Raw genomic sequence first — 19,419 nt, forward strand, 5'->3', positions numbered from 1 at the left:
AGAGGCACAAGCGGCAACGTCAGATATTCGGGATAGTCAGAGTCTCGATTCTTTCTGGCGTCACAGAAGTTCTGGAAGGTATCTGGAGGGGATACGAGTAAGCGCCATGTGAAGCCGGATGGCTGAAAGAATGGCATCGAATACATTGTTTGTCTTGTATGATAGCGACTTATAATTGCTGATGTTTTAAGGCCGCGATGATCCGTCAAGACACGTTCTCATTTGTTCTGATGTTACCACCACTCTTACTGTTTAGGATAGTCAAAATCCTGATCGTCTCTGGCGTCACTGAAGAATGGCCGAGAACATCCTCTAATGGTTGGTAACAATTTTCGTACTTACTCTAAAGTACAGCGTACATAAATATAAATGTCGTATTTCAAAAGTAAAAGAAGGAAACCACCTGAATAGTTAAAAATGAAAAGTAATTGTGTTTTGAAGTAAACGAACCCTTCAGTAACGGCCTTAAAGACACATTTTTTGTGATAAATGACACATATGCATGATGATTTCGTTATCCAGTTAATAATTTAAAATATTTTTTACCCAGGTGACATTTTTAACATTTATTTGTCAAATCGCACATTTTAAATTTTTAACCCAGTTCACATTTTGAGCTTTTAGCTCAGTGTAAAATTAATTTTTCATCCTAAATCTGCATTTGAGCTACTCTAACCTGATTATATGCATGCATATGTGCGATCTAGCACATTGTAATTATAGAGACATTTTCAAACATTTTTTTTTTAATTTTCTCAATGTATATGAAAGTACTCATCTTTCTGCATATTTTCTCAGTTTTACTCAATTTGGCCAAAAAATGCGTATGTGCGACTTATTACATTAGCCCTTCATATGATGATTAAAAAAAATTTACAAAAAATTAATTTAAATGTTCATTTTAAAAATAATTGAATGTAATACTATTTTTTCTTAAACATTGAATGAAGTGATTACATTTGGTTCTAAACAATTTTTCAAGCAGTTTAAACCTTATCTTTAATTTTAAGCTTGAATTCATTAGCTTTATAACATATGATATGAATTATATCATTCATATTTAGCTTTTTAGAATCAAACAAAGTTAAATATAAAATGAAAAAAGTTGCCAGTTTGAGAAGAAAGGTAACAATATCGCATATATTTTAGAAGTTTTTATTCAGACAGACAAAAAACAGTAAAAACAGCATTGTTTTCCTCAAAGATTTAAATAAACAAATAATAAAAAAAATCTTTTAATGATCTTGATAGAGTGGAAGATTTAAATATGTGTATTGCACTGTTTTATATCTTTATTACGTCTATACTAGATAATTTTCACATGGTAGCATAACAGGCATTTTTATCACACTTAAGTGACTTGGTATGAACTAAACGACAAACTTTGTCGCATTTCAAATGTTAGAAAATTATGCTTTAAAACCCGTGTTACCATGCTATACACGAATATTTCCTCTTCTTTTTATATATTCACGACCAACCACCAAATAATTTCAAAATAAGCTAACGTTAAATGAAGTTTTTTCGCTTACTTTCTTCAAATCAAAACGGACGCACGCCTTATTCTAAATTTTTCCTTGAAAACGTATTAAATATGTCAGTGATAAAAAATTTAACTAAACATTTGCTTATCAAATTTTGGCATATAAGAATGAGGTCTCGTCATTTGAGCCTTAGTCCAAGTTAATCACAGTTAGTCACAAGCAAAATGTGCATAAAAATCTTGTTATTCTTTCTGTTGCATTGGTCATTTGTACAACTTGCTACAATTAAGTATAATTCTCCTAATGCGGATGGTGAGAAAGCTTTTTACTACTCACAAGTAGTTATAAAACATCTAATAACATTCCAGATACTAAGTATTGGGAATCCTACAATGAAGCACGTATTAAACAATTGCTTTCTCGGACGAATTCTGGTGAATCTTTTGCCAGAAACGTTATAATATTCGTAGGCGACGGAATGGGAATTCAAACTGTAACAGCAGGAAGGATTTTTAAAGGACAACATGAAAAGAAAGTTTCAGGCGAAGAGAGTGAATTAGTGTGGGATTCGTTTCCACACACTGGGCTTTCCAAAGTGAGTCGAACGTATACTCAAACACAACTTTATATTCATGTGACCTTTATTTGAAGACTTACAATACGGACAGACAAGTTCCAGATTCTGCGGGAACAGCTACTGCCCTTTTCAGTGGAATTAAGACTAAATACCACGTTGTGGGCTTGGACTCGACCCTTAATAAATCAAGCTTGGTTCAAGGTAAAGTTGACTCAATTATGAAATGGGCTCAGGATGCAGGAAAACGAACTGGCTTTGTAACAACGACAAGAGTAACTCATGCAACGCCATCTGCTTTATATGCGCATAGTCCTGAGAGAGGTTATGAAAGTGATATTCCAATTCCATCGGCATATAAAAGTAGTTTGAAAGATATCGCTAGACAACTTGTAGAAAATGAGCCAGGAAATAAATTGAATGTAATATTTCCATGTTTCAAAAACTTTAAAAGTAGGTTTTCAAATAATTTAAGTATTTTTTCAAGGTCATTCTAGGAGGAGGGCGTGATCCTATGGGCGCACCGATCAAAAACCAATCTGTTCCACCATACAGTTTTTCACCAGTTGGAATGGAAAGTGTATTTCCTCGTTCAGATGGGTTAGTTTTAACAGATATGTGGTTAAAAAGCAAATCCAATGCAAAAGATCGCACTTATTATGTTACAACAGAAACAGAACTCAATAAAGTTGACACAAAAAATACAGAATATCTATTAGGTAAGCTAAATTGCGAGTGAAGAAAATAAAATTCTCACTAATTTCATGCATGCGTCAATAAGGTCTATTTGCTAACAGTCATATGACTTATGATGCATTGAGAAACTACACCGATGAGCCGTCACTTGCTCAGATGACTGTGAAGGCCATTGAAGTACTGGATCGTAAAAATAGCGCTGGTTACGTTTTGATGGTAGAGGGTGGAAAAATCGATCATGCACATCATCAAAATTTCGCACGTTTGGCTCTACATGAAGTTTTAGGATTAGACAAGGCTGTAGAAGCAGCATTAAAATTAGTCGGTGACGATACGTTGATTTTGGTTACAGCAGATCACTCACATTCCGTAACTTTCAATGGATATCCCGAACGGGGAAATGATATTTTAGGTATCTTGTATCAAATTTACTCATTAAATTATAGTTCATAAATAATAATATTTTAATTGCTAAGGCTTTGGAAACAAGGAGGGAATTGAACCATACGAAACACTTTCATACGCGAACGGACCTGGTTTTTATGAACACCGTGCATCAGCAAATTATACAAATCCTCGCTTTAATACATGGACAAGAGTGGAGGATACAGATCGGTCATCACCTGTCTACAGACATCTTGCAACTGTTCCCTTGGTAGAAGACACGCATGGAGGTAAAAAATTACAGAAACATTAAGAAAAAACTACTATTTGTGAGCTGATATATTTAATCGCAGGAGAAGATGTCCCGGTATATGCTCTTGGTCCTAATGCAAACTTGGTCCAAGGTGCTATGGAGCAAAACTTTATTGCTTACATTATGAGTTACTCTGGATGCTTTGGTCCAGCTTCAAAGCACAATAATGCGTGCAAAAGGACAAGTATGACATCAAACTCAATGCTTTACAAAACATCTGTTGGAACACTAATTTTGTTACTTCTGATCAATATTTTTAATATGTTTTGAAATACACAAAGTTTCTTGACTGAACTGATAGATGTCGCTATGCTTAAGTCAAAAATTTTTTAAGTCAACTTAACATAAGAGTAGGGGATTATTCTCTCTCTATCTTTCTTCTCTTCTATTCGCTCATATGGTTTATCGTCTGTATTACAACCGACCAACTCTTGTGCATTTAAGTCATTATTTTTGCTCTACATTCCGAACATTGGCGGTACGGTTGTTGTTCGCGTGCCAATGTTTTGCCATGCTCCTATACTGATTAACTTTTGCTTTCTGTCGCGTTGTACCCCGATGTTTGCAGTACTTAACTTTTATCTGATACGAAGGAGATTTTTAAATGCAAATAAAACAAAGCCAGTACTGAAATAATTTACTTTTGATTTTTATATTAACCTGTTTTATTATTTTTTGTATGTACGTGTATTGATATAGTTTAATGAATTAAGCATGCTTTTGCTCTAAATGTGTGTTGCAATTCTTCTTATATTGGGAGTGGTCTTTTGAGAATAAATGAAGGTAGTTTTTATTTTTAATTAAAAAAGGAAAAAAATGAAATACGTTTTTGTAGTATTTTTTATTGGGGCTAGCTTAGAGTTTTAGATGATTACTTATTTTTTTCTGTAAAAGTAAGTAAAAAAGCTTTAATGGCGCTTAAGCTTATTAGTATAAAATTTGTAAAAACAACAATAAAAACCACACATATTTAATAGCTTTTCCTATGTGCTACGATCAACAACTTTACAAGCAAAAAAAAACAAATAAACAAGACACCAGACGAAAATAATGTATTCACAACACTGTATAGCTAAATCAAGAGCCTGAGAAACAACAGTATCTGTAACAGAGTCAGCTATGTGCAAGTTTAACTTGTACTATGCATATAGGTTTGATATATATTTATAGACATATCATAGGAGCTGTGAGATTTCGTACAATGAAGGTAGCACAGAATAAGTTAGTTGTTTGATGTAGTCGTCGTTGTCGGCAGTAGTATCGTGTGGGGTTGAAAATGAACTCGGTTTAAGTTGCAGCTACGATTTAATAAAACAGTTTACTTTTGACCGCGGTATCATTCGAACGCGCAAAGGAAACCGTGCTAATGAGATCTAGAGAATTAAATTAATTATGCAGTTATTGTCAAAATATTAATTAAATAATTTGAGAAAAAAAAAATAATAATTAAATCAGTGAAAAAAATAAAAATAAATAAATGAAAAAATTAAATGTTTCATAAATAAAAAAACACAATTTTCTAACAAGATTTTTTGTGGCAAAATTTTATGAGTAAAGTGTAGTAAAATTAATTTCTAATACAGATTTGATACATTTTTATTTGTAATAATAAAAGGTAATTTTAAAATTAAGTGCTCATACGTAATAAAATAATTTTTTCTTGTAATGCGTGAAACATTCTGTGAAATTTATTAATAAAAATTTGATATATTGCTGTAAGCTCCTGAATATTATTCAAGAGACAATTGCTTAGAAAAAGAATAATTAAAACATATGTATTCTTTGATAAAGTGTATCTTTATAAAATTTTAAAAACAGTCCTTGAAATGTGTCAAAAATGTTACGGAAGACAGGGCTGATTTTTATTCATTTTAAATTTTACAAAAATATGCTAATTTACATTCGAATATTGAACTCATTTACGGAAGATTATGTAAAACCAAATAAAAATGCATATAGGAAACGGTTTGAAGGAGTTTTTGCAATTTTTAGAGGTGAACGACTTGTGCAGACGATAAAAAATTGAATAGTGTTCGAAAAAAGTTAAAAAGAAAAAAAAATTGTCAAAATTTGGATGCGTTTTTTTATAATCGCATTGTCATCCAAAATAATAATTCATATCAAAAGGTCGTAAAAATAATGGACCAGTATTGAAAAAAAACAACGAAAACCAGTTTTAAATGCATAATATGCTTTCTCGGTCAAATCAGTTACTTTGCATAACTTTATGGACAATCAGATAGTATAGTAAAATAACATAATAATCAGATGTTTTCGGTTTCATTTGTAACAAAAACTCACAAAAAAAGAAATGGATAGTAAGCACGTTTTTGATGCGGTCATGTTTTTTCGTATAAATTAATAAATTTCTCATCAAATTATTTAATCAAAACTTAACATTTTTTTTGTTTTTCAGTATCTTGATTTGTTTTCAAAACTGTATCACTTTTAAATAAAATAAATTTAGATTTGAGTACCTTATCACTAACAATAATTAAATGATTAATAGAAAGAAGACAAAGCAAAAATATAGATTTAAAACAAAAAAAAATATATTTAGTTTAACACATATTATTACCATAATGGTTTTTAATAGCTGAATATTATAAATTGCCCGATCAGAGTGTCTAGGCAGTCAACCAAGCAATATTTATTTTAATATATTTCTTTTCTTACGTATTTTAATGTCTCGTGTATATGTAGGTCTTTCGAATATATACATGACACACAAAAAATTGTTAAGCGTGTTGCATAATACTGTGTTCAAAAAGTGCAAGAAACTGCAGTATAGTGCACTGAATTCATTGTTCTGAATGAATATGTACGATGGCGGGCGTGTGTTGTTGTTACAGATTAACAACCCAATAATAATAATTTTATTTTGTAGTTATTGTTGAGTGGTCTGCTTTTGTTATAAAAAAATTCAGATATGCAATTTTAAATGTTCACAATAATAATTTTGCCTTAATAATATGTGCAAGCCAAGAGTGTGGTATATGACTAAAAAGACATGCATCACAAAACATACATAAATATTATTCACTAAAAAGGTGGGTAATTGGGTGATCATTTAATCAAATTCATTTTTTGTGTGGGTGACTTAAAATGCATGCTAAAAATGAATACTGTTCAGAAATTGTGTCAGATAGTCTTGGCTTACTTTAATAGTAGTGTTTTTTTTTTGCATTCATGATGTAGAAATACGTGCAGAGAATTATTTCTTAATTCATCCTGTTTTACGTCATTATTCAATATAGTGACAAAAGTTCGTTTACGAGATAAACATTGCCATATTTCATAACTTATTAGCAGATATACATATTATGTTTGCCTTTGCACGATACGCGTAGATAGTAAGCCATAGCTGCTCTACAATGAAATGTTATCTAACATGAAACTACTAATTACTTCTATTTTTTTAACTAAAATGCTCTTAATACAAGAGGGCAAATGTGTGATGTGTTAAATAGTGTAATTTTCTAGAGTATTATTTCAAGCATTGCAAGCACGTAACTCATTACAAATTTTAATCTGTCGATATTCTACAAAATGCGGTTAAAATAAGCAAAAGTTTATGTAAGTAAAATAAAAAAGTTTAATTTTTTTTATAAATTGATATCGCCAAAGAGCAAAGACGTGCTATGATATTTCTTGCATTTATGACAAACCATGTTGTATTTACATACATGAATCTACAACATAAAAAATTAGTGTCTCATGAGCTTCAATTACCGCGAGAGTGATTTTTTCTTATATTTTAATATATACAAGTATCAAAACAATTTTAGTTTGAACAATAAAAATGATAAATCAAGAACCGTTCTGCTTTTTAAAAAGGTAGCGAAGAGTTTACTAGACCCCTTTAATGGTTCGCACCGCGGTCTCTAAAGAGTCCTATTGTACCTCAAACTGTGAATCGTAAGCTTTATCAGTTAACGCCGGGAAATGGGTCTTAGCTTTTTGTCTTCCATCCCAAGCAGGTGTGTTTAAATTTCACCATTAAAATCCATAAAAAAATATTTGGTGGCCAAAGTTTTTAATTTTCCATATCCCGCAGATATTTTGACTTTCGAGACATGCATTTTTTATAATGTAAAATAATGTTTAACAAGCATTAAATAGCAAATGCATAAAATTACTTAAAACTGCATTACTCAAATGAGTGATACAACTAAAATCAGTATCCAATCAATAAAAACTAAATATACCAAGAAATTAAACTTTATTGATGAGAAATTGTCATCAGATAAAAGAAACACAACAATTTGTCGCTCTGTAGGTAGACAGGAAATCCATTTGCAATAACAATCAATCAAGTCTTACAAATAAAATGCTGAAAATACATTAATGTCCGTAAGTTACAACCTAAACTAGTTTTTTTTTAACAAGAATGTAAAGAAGTTGTTTAAGACACGTCTTTTATGAGAAAACCCAGTTCAAGCTAAAGTTCCAGACTTGGATACAGTTCCTGCTTCTCTCAATGTCATACATTCTTGCAGAAATTGTTCAATTTATTTCGCTTCTTTTGAAACAGTATCAAGTAAGTATCGTCGACATAAAAATTGAAGCTACGAAGAAACTTGGTGCAATTGTAATTGACAAAGATCGCTGCACTGACCGATTTATTTTGTTGTTTATTATCTTTTGAATATTTTTTTTTATATAAAAACTGAAATACATATAACTGTAATGAAAAAAACGCAATATTTTTAATGAATGAATATTCATGTCGTCTCAGACTTTTAACTTACTTGATCGTCTTTTGAAAGCTCGTTGACCAAGTAATTAAACCAAGTAATAATTTTGAAAAATTTGATATGTTTTTTATGAAAGTATGATTTTTTGATGCTAATATTATTTGTAATTATTGTTAAAATTGTTACACAGCTTATTTCATATACTGTATGAAGAAAAATAAGTTATTTAGTTAAAGAAAAAAAAGTTCAAAAATATGATATGGGGCTAGCCGATGTTTAAACTAAAAAGAAATAAAAAATGACTCATTGAGGTCAATGTGCATTTTAATTTTAAAGTTTTTTTCTTGACTCACAAAATTGTTTTTAAAATGGTTATTTTTTTATATGTTACATATCATGCAAATCAGTCTCAATATGTATAATGTAAAAATGTATATAAATTATTGTAAAATAAATCACATTCTTTAGCTGCCTATGTCTCCTATTGTTATATCAATTTTTTTACATATAAAGAAAAAAAAAAAACAGTAACGCTGATTCGTGGTATGTTTATAAAAAAGTTTTCAGTTTTTAATTTATTTTTCTACATGTATCAACATAATGAAAAAAACTTTATTTCAAATTATTAATATACTGTGACTTTCTAAATAAAAATTCGGAATCGTCAGTGTTCTATATCATCATTAACAATTCTTTTTTAAGTCAAAACAAAAAAATGTAAGATTTATTTTTTTAGATTGAATGAGCTCCGGGTAAGAAGCAAATATTTTGTATACCATGAAGGCGAACATAATTACGTATTACAATTTATTTAAACTAAGCACTTAAGTTTCTTTTTAAATTTTTATTGCTTTGTGCGAATGCTTTTGAATTTTCGGTACCGATCAAAATCAAATAATTCAATATGACCTTGAAAGAATTATTTTTACTAGAATACATACATGTTACATTTTTTAAAATTGTAAGAAATATTGATAGCTACTTTGTTTAATCATAAAAGTTTTTTTGTTGAATTATAATTATTTTTACATTGTCACTGTATTTCAATCTTGCAAAATTTGAGAAAATTTAAAAAAAAAATTATTTTCTAAGAAAGTCGTACAAATTGTAAAATATAAGTGAACTTACAAAGACTTACCTTTTCTAACTAACTATTCTGACAGTGGAAATACCAATTTACTTTTCGGAATCACATTTTTTTTTGCATTCCAGATGTGTGATTCACACTTTGGTAAATCACGAATTCTCTATATTTCTTACTAAATGAATAATTAATTTGTCCATATAAAATGTTTTGTATAGTAAGAATATACTGAATAAAATTTAGTTCCGTTTAGTTATGAATCTCATGAGATGGGAAATTTTGTTTTTAAGCGACTATTCACAATAAAACAATTGAAATCTTGTCAAAACTTTTTCAATGTTAAATTCTTGCGTGTATTAACAATGACCGATGACTGCGACAATGACGTGGAAAAATAAATAAACTTGTGCAATTTTCAAAAAAAAAATGTGTTTATAAAAAAACTGCATACATGGAACTGTTTCCAGTTTAAAACTTGTGTATTGTTACTGCACTTTATTGTTGTATCCCCAAACAAAGGCGGAATTTTTCAGAAGCGATTTCAGTTTTCGAAAAATACCTTTAATCTGTTAAGATATTACAATATAAATTTTTACTAGAAATCTTCTAATTATAATTCTATAAATAATATGCTATCTATGTATGGAAATGATACCATCATATATTTTTTTTCAAAAAGTTCTGCTATTTTTCCAAAGCAAGAATGCAAAAAAAATGCAAGGCTTTTGGTGGCATTGCTCTATATCCATAATAATAAAATGTATCTGTGGATTGCAAAACTTGGGACTTTAAAAGCGTATTGTTATGCTAACTTTGCTCGTGGAATTAAGTTTTAACGAGATTGTAGAAGAAATAATACAAATTTTTATTGCAATGTTTTTTTTTTCAACAATATTTTTGTTTTGTATTGTAAAGAAAATTTTAATTACAGTGTACAAGAAATAATTTTATTTTTTCACATGATTATTTTGAGCTTATTGTTATTTAGATATGAATGTAAATCAAAACACTCTCAAAGTTGACGGTTTGTTTAATGTTATTCTTACATGTGTAGTAAAATTATCTATTAAAACTTTTATAAACAACTTTAAAGTAGCTAAAATTAATTCAATTATTTTTTATTTGTTCTAGGGCTTGTTCAACGATTTTGCAAAAACTTTCATGCTTCAACATATTTAATTTCACATGGATTTATGGATATGATACACAATTCAACAAAAATCTTTCAAACAAGCTACATTCATAAGAAAATTACAAATAGCTTAAGCTTAGGTATGTATTTATGTACTTCTAAGAACAAATTTTAAGGAAAAATCAGTCAAGCTTTGCAAATAAATTTGATCTATAAGTTTCTTGTTAAAACAACTTTTATTGCAAAAAAAAAAAATACTTAATATAAAATGACACTTACTAATGAGTTGGTCAACAAGAGTAAAAAATAGCATTTCAAGGTAAAATGAAATCAAAAGCCAGTCTAGGTGTGAGTTCAATATTGCGTGCAAACAAAAAGTATTTATATATCCATTCTTGAATCAGATATTAAACTTCTACATTACGACTAAACTAATGTTAATTGACTCATTTTTGAATAAAAATATCAGAATGAAGTGTTACATAGTGGACGAAAACTGATTAAAATTTACAAATTATGAAATAATACTGATTTTACCCTGTCTCATAAATAATATGTTTTCATTGCACTCAAACATTTTTTATTTAATAATTAAGTTGTTGGATTGAATAAGTGGCATGTCAAAAATTAATTAGCGGGTGAAGAAACGGGGGTAATGTTAACCAGTCAGCTTTGTTAATGCAATTCGATAATTTTAATTTTTCTAGTTTTTTATTGAACTCTGTTAGTGCCAATTTACTTATATAAATTTATGATTTTCTATAAAGATTCAGCTAAGAGAAAAATTCAAATGTTGTGATATTGTTCAAAAATGTTTATTTGAAATAAAGAAATTTTAAAAAACATAACATGAAGGAAAGAAGGGAAAAAAATTACACGCCATTACAGGCTCAACTGAATTTGCTTGCACAGTCTTGAAACTAAGTTTTTCTTAAAGAATGGAAAAAACTACTGGACAAAAGTTCTACTTCCATCTTCGTAAGTGTTAGCTGAGCTGAGATACTGAGGTCTGAAGTTTATATGAAAATGGGCAAATTTTGGTACCCTTCAGCTTCGAGATACGGCATCAACCCATCAGTTTTTTCTAAATATTTTCCGTTTGACGCAATGTACAATGACAAATTATAGCTTGTTGAAAAGGTAATGAAACAAGCAATTTGATAAGAGTTACAGATAGGCTTTAAATGTTAGGCTTTTCAGGCTTTTTAGGCTTTTACATTTTTTTTTGTATAAATTTTTCAAAAAATTTAATTTTTTATGGCTTTAGACGAAAAATTTTAGTTGTAAGCAAATTTATTTTGTGCTTTGAGAAGGAAAAGGTCTAAGATTTTTGTTCTCTCATTTTTAAGCCTTAATTTTCATTCCGAAAATGAATAATATGTAGTATGAAATTAGTAAGCTGTCAAACTTTTCTTTTGGTTAAAGCAGTAACAAATTGAATCATCATTGTACTTCAAGATAAAACAGCTATAAAGTCTAAGTCATCAATTAAATTTGTTTATAACTAATATTTTTCGTCTAAAATCATAAAAAAATAATTTTTTTGAAAAATTTTTACAAAAAAAATATTTAAAAGCCTAAAAAGCCTGAAAAGCCTAACATTCAAAGCCTATCTGTAGCTTTAATCAAGTTGCTTGTTTCATTACCTTTCCAACAAGCTATAATTTGTCAATGTGCATTGCTTAAAATGAAAAATATTTAGAAAAAACTGATGGGTTGATGCCGTATCTCGAAGCTGAAGGGTACCAAAATTTGGCCATTTTCATACAAACTTCAAAGCTCGATATCTCAGCTCAGCTAACACTTACGAAGATAAAAGTAGAACTTTTGTCCAGTAGTTTTTTCCAATCTTTAAGAAAAACTTAGTTTCAAGACTGTGCAAGCAAATTCAGTTGAGCCTGTAATGGCGTGTTATAAAACTGAGAATTTTTTTGTGAAACTTTAAAAGATTAAATTCAATGAGAAATTTGAAACAAAATAATTAAATACTTTCAACAAAAGAAATATAATTGAACGCAAAAAAAATAGTCAAGTTTATATCATCAAGGTAATTGTAATGGTTCGTTTGTCGTGTTGCATGCAACGCACCCAAACTCTAATAAAATAATGACATATTTTCCACTGAAATTTCATCTGATATGTCAAATCTTTCACAGAAAAATCACTCACATTCATATGTAATAAAATCATCAAACCGTATGATTAATTGAAAATAATTATATATAACGATAGCAAGAAAGGTGGTCGTTCGGTTCCGCCTGTGATCTCAGTGTGAACGTGTGAGGTAAATAATCCGGATAGATATGTGCGTAATTTTGTATCGCCAAGTAAAACAATCAATTATTTTTGACGTCAGGTTAACAGTATATGTTTTACTTTGTTTCAATTTTACTCGATTGAAATAAGTGCGACTGCAAATAATAAAATAAAACAAAATAGGAAATGAAGTAAATTGTAGATACGATCATATTCAGACAAAGAACCAATGAAAAGAGGTGGAATATATATTTAAAGTGATTATTGTCGGTTGATAGGTTATTAAATATAAATACTTAATTTACACATATAACCGCAATTTAATAAGTTTCTCTTTCTGCAGTTGTTCTTACATCTATGTGTATTTGTAATTTCGATTAATAGCTCGAAAATAAATAAATAAATTAAATTAAATCATATCCATTTCCAAATCTTTCTTATTTTCTTGATCATTTAAAATCATATTACCAAAGTTAATAGTTTAAATTTTTATCACTTCACGATTTTGGTTCACAAAGAAAGTGAAAAAATTAATTTTCTTTTGCAACAATATTTTCATATATTTTGAAACAAAAAATTAGTAAAAATTTACTAAAGCAAGAATTTTATTTTTTTTAAACTACCTAAAATCATTAGATTATATTAAAAAAATCATAAAAAAATTTACATAGATACAATGATATATGTATGTTAAAATTAAATAGAGGCGAAAGTATGTGTCAGAAGTATCTTGCAGTGTCTCGTCTATTTACTCCAATACTTAATACTATATGCAAATACATATTAAGAAAAACAAATAAACAGAAAATTTATATCGATTGTATCAGTCATAACAACATGACATATCGCTGTAATCGCATGAAAAGTGGAAAAAATGTCATGTTTCTAACTGCCTTAATTACACTTAAAGTTAGTCATATTTTAGTTTGTATTGGTAGACAAGTACATTGTCTCAAATCTCAAGCAACATCAAGTGGAATAAGTACATGCACAAAAAAAGCCACTTGATGACAGGTTTTTGATAAATTTTGCACGAACCGTTTCAACAACTTTTTACTCCCTAAGTCGATCAAATTATTGATAATGTAATAATTTCTCCATTGTTGAATTGTAACATTTAAAGAGAGTAAAATGTGCAAACAAAAAGTTTTGTTATAAAAAAAACATAAATGATTACACAACAACCACTGTTGGTGTTCAAAATATTTTTCAAGACACTACCTATCTAAAAATATTTTAGTTCTAAATACAAGATATGTTGATCACTTATTTCTAACATTTGAAAAAGTCTTCTTTCCTTGCATTCCAATTTTGTGAAACTGAAAATCTGCTGAAAATTATTTTAGTTGATTGGTTGTTGATACAATGTAGCGCATTAAAAAAAATCAAGTTGTGCAACATTTTAACTTGGAATATGCCGCCGCAGGAAAATAAGCGCATGCTGTTTGAAAGAATGAATTTATGACTTCGTCTTATTGGTATCAAGTATTAAAACAAAAATGACAAAAGTAACTATTGTTGCTAAAAAATTGAAAATCTTTATTAAAATAAATAAACGATTAAACAGAAGCATTACATAACATTTCTTTTGATTTATATACAGCGTAAGGCAATCTGATAAAATTTCATTTAACAAACCATTAATATTGTATGTACATTTAATGCTTTTTGTATGCATACTTTCCGCGCGAAACATATTCAAAAGAGTAAACTAGCTATTCAATCAATCAATGAATGGTTTAAAGGATTTAAATTATTATTTAACCATTTTTTCAACAAAAACAAAATTTTATAAGATAATAGAATCTCAAAATGACCGACATGTTCACATTTTTGGTAAAAAAAGAAAAAATAAATTAGTGATATAAAATATATGTACATACAAAATGTAATTGCAGACTGTTAAAATATTTTTTTAACGATTTAATTATTTTTCAAGGTTATGTAAATGTGTAAAAAATCACAAAGTATTTGAGCAAATAGTGTTTTACATTATTTTTAATTCATTCAACGTTATTATTATAGTATGCCTGTTACTAAAAGATATGTGATAAAAATTATTATTTAGTTTGTAAGAATATTTTCTTATCAATAGTGTACATTACTATTAATTTTGTATCTTTGACAACAATCGAAATTATTGCTACAAATTTGCAATTTGATGAATTCTAATAATTTTAAAGAAACGCGCTATCAAATTCAAAAATATTGGAACTGCTGCCTAATAAAAAAAGACAGTCAACTAACGTGCACAGTCTTAATTTTTGCTCTAGTTAAACAACTCATGCAAACGTTACAAAGATTACTGTTACTTGATAATTTTTTGTACATTCTTAAGTCTTGCAAAAGTCATGCATTTAACTCTTGAGCCAAGCCCAAAAAATATTGGCTTACTTGTCGCTCACGTTGTTTTCGTCGCCACTTCTTATATACCATAGGCGCAATATTACAAGACCAATAAATAAATGTGGCACACGTTCTATTCAACTGTTTCATTTTTATTTTAATTGAATTATTTATTTCGATAATTTATGTTTCTGAAATTATTGTACAGCAAACCATTTTAAAGGAATTTAGTAATTTTTTTTTCAATTTTTGGCCAAAACAATTACAGGGTACCTCATCTAGCATTGACATTGAAATGTAAGTGCTCCTTGATTCATTACACGCTTCTTTGTGTGTTTCTGAGCTGATTTATTTACAGTCAATAATAATCAATAATTATCTCTTAAACCATCAACATATAGTTTCCAATAAATTTAAAAAAAAAGACTTTCCGTGATTGAAATGTGATAATGAAATGTTCTTTGTTATTTTAAATATATTTCTTTTATTATTTTTAAGCTGTATAGAAAAATGTATGGTTAAACAGTGTATTGACCGGCTATGAATATATCATTTCTCAATATTTGTCCGAAATATCTGATGACCTTCACAGCCAAATTTAATATGAGATAGCCACTTGTAAAAGAGGCTACAATAAGATATCGCCTGCAGTGATATTTAGATACGCGCATACGTGCATTGTTCTCTTACATCTGGTCGATCTAGTTTTGGCACATTCATACAAGCAATTACTTTATTTGTTTTATTCAAATCGAATTTGTTTGAAATTTATTATTTCCTGAATCTCTACATCGAAATTATGTGTAAACGATTTGTCCACAAAAAAAAAATAAGATAATCATAAATGGATGAATGAGAAACATTTTTAGCATTATTTCCTGGATATGTAGCATAAGTGCTAGTAAAAGGAACAAAACGAATATTTGAAACATATTTTCACACCAATATCTTTTGTTTTGTTGTCATTTTTAATGGAAACTTAATATAAAGTACATCTGTTTGTTTGTTCATTGCATTTTTACATACAAATAAAATACATTCACATATGTATATAGTTATTTATCGTGGAAAGAAATCTCATTGTTTTTGCCCTCAAATGGTGTTCAAGTGTTATTAATTCAATAGTTTTTTTTTGTCAAACATTGTTTAAATGAACTTGAAATGTTTAAGTGACACATCTTTGAAAAAATTTCTAATGCCCATTTGGTAAACACCCTTTTGTTTATTTACATAAATTTTATTACAGTAGGAAGAAGTTGATTTTTGCAATTGTTATACATACATTCGTGACATCAAATTTCTAATAAATCGTGGAGTGTTATGTAGGTTTACTAGATGGACTTCTGTTCATAGGCAGTGACTAAACTTCTAGTATTGACCAAATGGTTGCTGACATAAGAAAAAAATTTTTTTATGAGAAGTTTTTATGTAATTCGGTTCCATATTTTTTTTGCAAATTAATGAAAGTGAAATGACCTTCTATGAACAGCAAAATTATTTTTTTTATTACTAAATTATAACCACAGTACACAAAATTATTCTCTCATGGTCATGACTTTCTTTGTTTCCTCCACGTTTCTTTGTGAGAGCAAGATATGGTAGAAAAGTTTCATAGCAAGATAAAAATTTGATCACGTGTGAACATTTCACGTAATTCAACGCCAAATTAAACATTTGTAACAAACAACGAAAATCATGTCTCTTGTCTTCACTTTCGTGTAATTTTTGTTTGTATTGTTGCATGAATTTATTCATGACATTGTGTTGCTTTGACAATTTGTTATAGTTTGTTAAGTGAACTAATAATGGTTTTGTTGTGTACTTAGTTGAGATATTACAATGTCAAAATAGGATTGGAAAGTTTTCCAAAGTTAGGTCCTTGAACCATTTTTTTCTCTATTTTATTTTCAAGATATAGTTTGCAAAAAAAAATCAATTGTATTACTCTAAATTGCACGAAAACATGCATTAGTAACCTGTTTCTGATTGCCTTAATAGAAAATCAATTCAAACCATGCCAAAACACATACGACACCTGTAGTGTAATAAAGTATTGACCATACGCCATCGTATTTTCAATATTTTTACGCCAGAAAAAAAAACGTTGGAATGCATTTAAATTATAACTTTTATTACACACTTTAAAAACTAACAGTGTAATTTTTATCGTAGAATGTATTTTGATGTAGCCGAGCGTACAAATCCAATAAAATATCTCTTTAGTAAAACGAATGCCCAGAAACGGTTGCCTGATTGTTACTAAAAAAATTTGCCAATTTATAATAGTTTTGAACATATACATAATAAAAATTCGATTTGGCCGAAAACTACCGTTTAATGTTTTTTAATTTCACTTTTGTGGTCTTTACTCTTGTAGTTCATTTTTTTTCTAAAATACAAAAAAGGTGCAATGCAAAAGTTTATGTAATTTTTAAATAAGCAAATTGTATCGCCGGTATGAGACTGAATCAAACATATTATTATGTGTTATGCTACACATGCGTTTTGTAATTCAAATATTTGTTTTAACCGTACAACAACAAATTAATACAGATTTATTAATTTATTTCAATCTTCAAAACATACATATTTATGACAATTGTGTCTATGTAATTCATTAGTTTGGATCTTAAATAATATAGTAAGTTTTTTTAACGTAAAAATGGTACAAGGGAAAATTGACATTACACAAAACTCAACAATTACTATAAAAAAATTTCTCTCTCTCACACTTGAAATTAAAATGGCCAAATGAATGGTAAAATCTTGAAAAAAAAAATTATTAAATTATCACAAAAATTAATTACAACAAAATATTATTGTGCTATGATACAAAAAATAGCTATAAACAATGAGGTTCGTCGCTTTTACTTATTTTTATCAATTGAAATCTCTTATATCACCGTCATAATATAAAAAGAAAAATTCATTGTCATTATTTTTCAAGCACATTATCACCACAGTACATGACAAGAACTGTCTTCCAAAGGAAAGTAAATTTCTTTTTATTACTCAGCGCTCACATAAACTTGTACTTTTTCCCGTGCCATTGAAAGTTATTGTTTGTTTGTTTGTTTCGTGTGCTAATGAACTCATCATAAATTTATATGCATGTTTACACACAAAACAATGCCAACACAGGTGCATCTTCTCTTTTTTATGCATTAGTAGTAAGTCGTTGTTTTGTAAATGTTAAACTTCATAGTTGAAGCTAGAAAATAAATTAACTCAATTTTTAACATATTTGAAATACAAAAATCCCTGACTTGAATTTTTATTTGTTTTATTTCACTCATATTTGGTAATTTTACATGCGTACCACAATTTATCATTGATATTGTTTGCCAAAATTAAAATTTCCCTTGTTATTTTGTTTCACTTTCAAATCACACAATACTTTCTTTTTGTCAACAAAAAATAGAGATATTATTTGCAACACGTCGCATCATTTTAATAATGTCTTATTTATTGATTAATCAATGCAGTGGTCAAATACGATTCGTATAATAAGTAATTTACTGGTTTTACAAGTGGAACACAAAACAATCAAAATGTAATTTAATAGATAAATTAGGTATCTATACAAAGGTCAAACTAAATTTGTATGATTTGTTTCAAATAACAGAGCTTCCAAACAGGTCCGAAAACTAGTAGGTAAAAACTCCGTAAAAAAATAATGAAGATCAACTTCTACATATGAAAGGTCAATATGTTTTTCTTCTTTAATAAAGTTTCATAATGATAATAATTATTCGATGAAATTGGTCGTTTAATTTAATTTACGCAAAGACTTTTTGTGATGTAATTGAACGAAATAAGCAAAAAGTCAAGGTCAAAATCAATAGGATTGTCAAAATTATTTTTTTGAGCTAACAGAAAAAAAGCTGAAACTGAATTTGAAACAAAAAAAAATAATTTCAATCCGCAACTTTGTTTTTTTTTTTGCTTCCACAGATATCTCAGTGTATTTGCTTTTGCAATGTAATGCACGAATTAGCTGTCAAAATCAGTAAAGAAAATGTCAATGCTGGTGGCAATTTAGCAGTTCGTTTGACACAAGTCAATTGAGCCGAAGTTTTATTGAATAATATATTAAATTGAATTTGAACATTTTTACCAATTCCTTCAATGGCACGTTTTTGTGTGCATCCTGTCTTTATTTTTAGGAAACAACATTAAGAAATTCAAAGATTGACAGTTAAATAAATTGACGCATGACACTCAGGAAATTTTTTTAATATAAAAAAAACAAATTTCTTTCAAGGTTTTATTTACGGTTAACATTGAATTGGAACAAATAGTTTTTTTTTATCAAATAATCAATGCTTTTTCTCATTAAATAAATTAAAAGTTTTGAATCATGATCTTCATTCATCAACCAGAATGCGCCACTGAGTAACAAAAAGAATTGATATTCAAAATTTTGGCGCAATAAGTCTACAAGCATTTTAAT

General features: G+C 28.5%; 1 protein-coding gene across 1 annotated transcript; it reads left to right on the top strand.

Moving 5' to 3' along the window:
* The first annotated feature begins 1,708 nt into the window (after window positions 1–1,708).
* On the top strand, window positions 1,709–5,875 carry LOC134835350 (alkaline phosphatase 4-like). The gene is made up of 8 exons (XM_063850226.1): window positions 1,709–1,796; window positions 1,853–2,079; window positions 2,136–2,480; window positions 2,546–2,777; window positions 2,840–3,166; window positions 3,231–3,428; window positions 3,492–3,635; window positions 5,868–5,875. Exons 1-8 carry the CDS (start codon window positions 1,709–1,711, stop codon window positions 5,873–5,875), a joined length of 1,569 nt encoding a protein of 522 aa, XP_063706296.1.
* Window positions 5,876–19,419: the final 13,544 nt, after the last annotated feature.

The sequence above is a fragment of the Culicoides brevitarsis genome, chromosome 3, assembly GCF_036172545.1.
Source record: "Culicoides brevitarsis isolate CSIRO-B50_1 chromosome 3, AGI_CSIRO_Cbre_v1, whole genome shotgun sequence".
Lineage (NCBI taxonomy): Eukaryota > Metazoa > Arthropoda > Insecta > Diptera > Ceratopogonidae > Culicoides > Culicoides brevitarsis.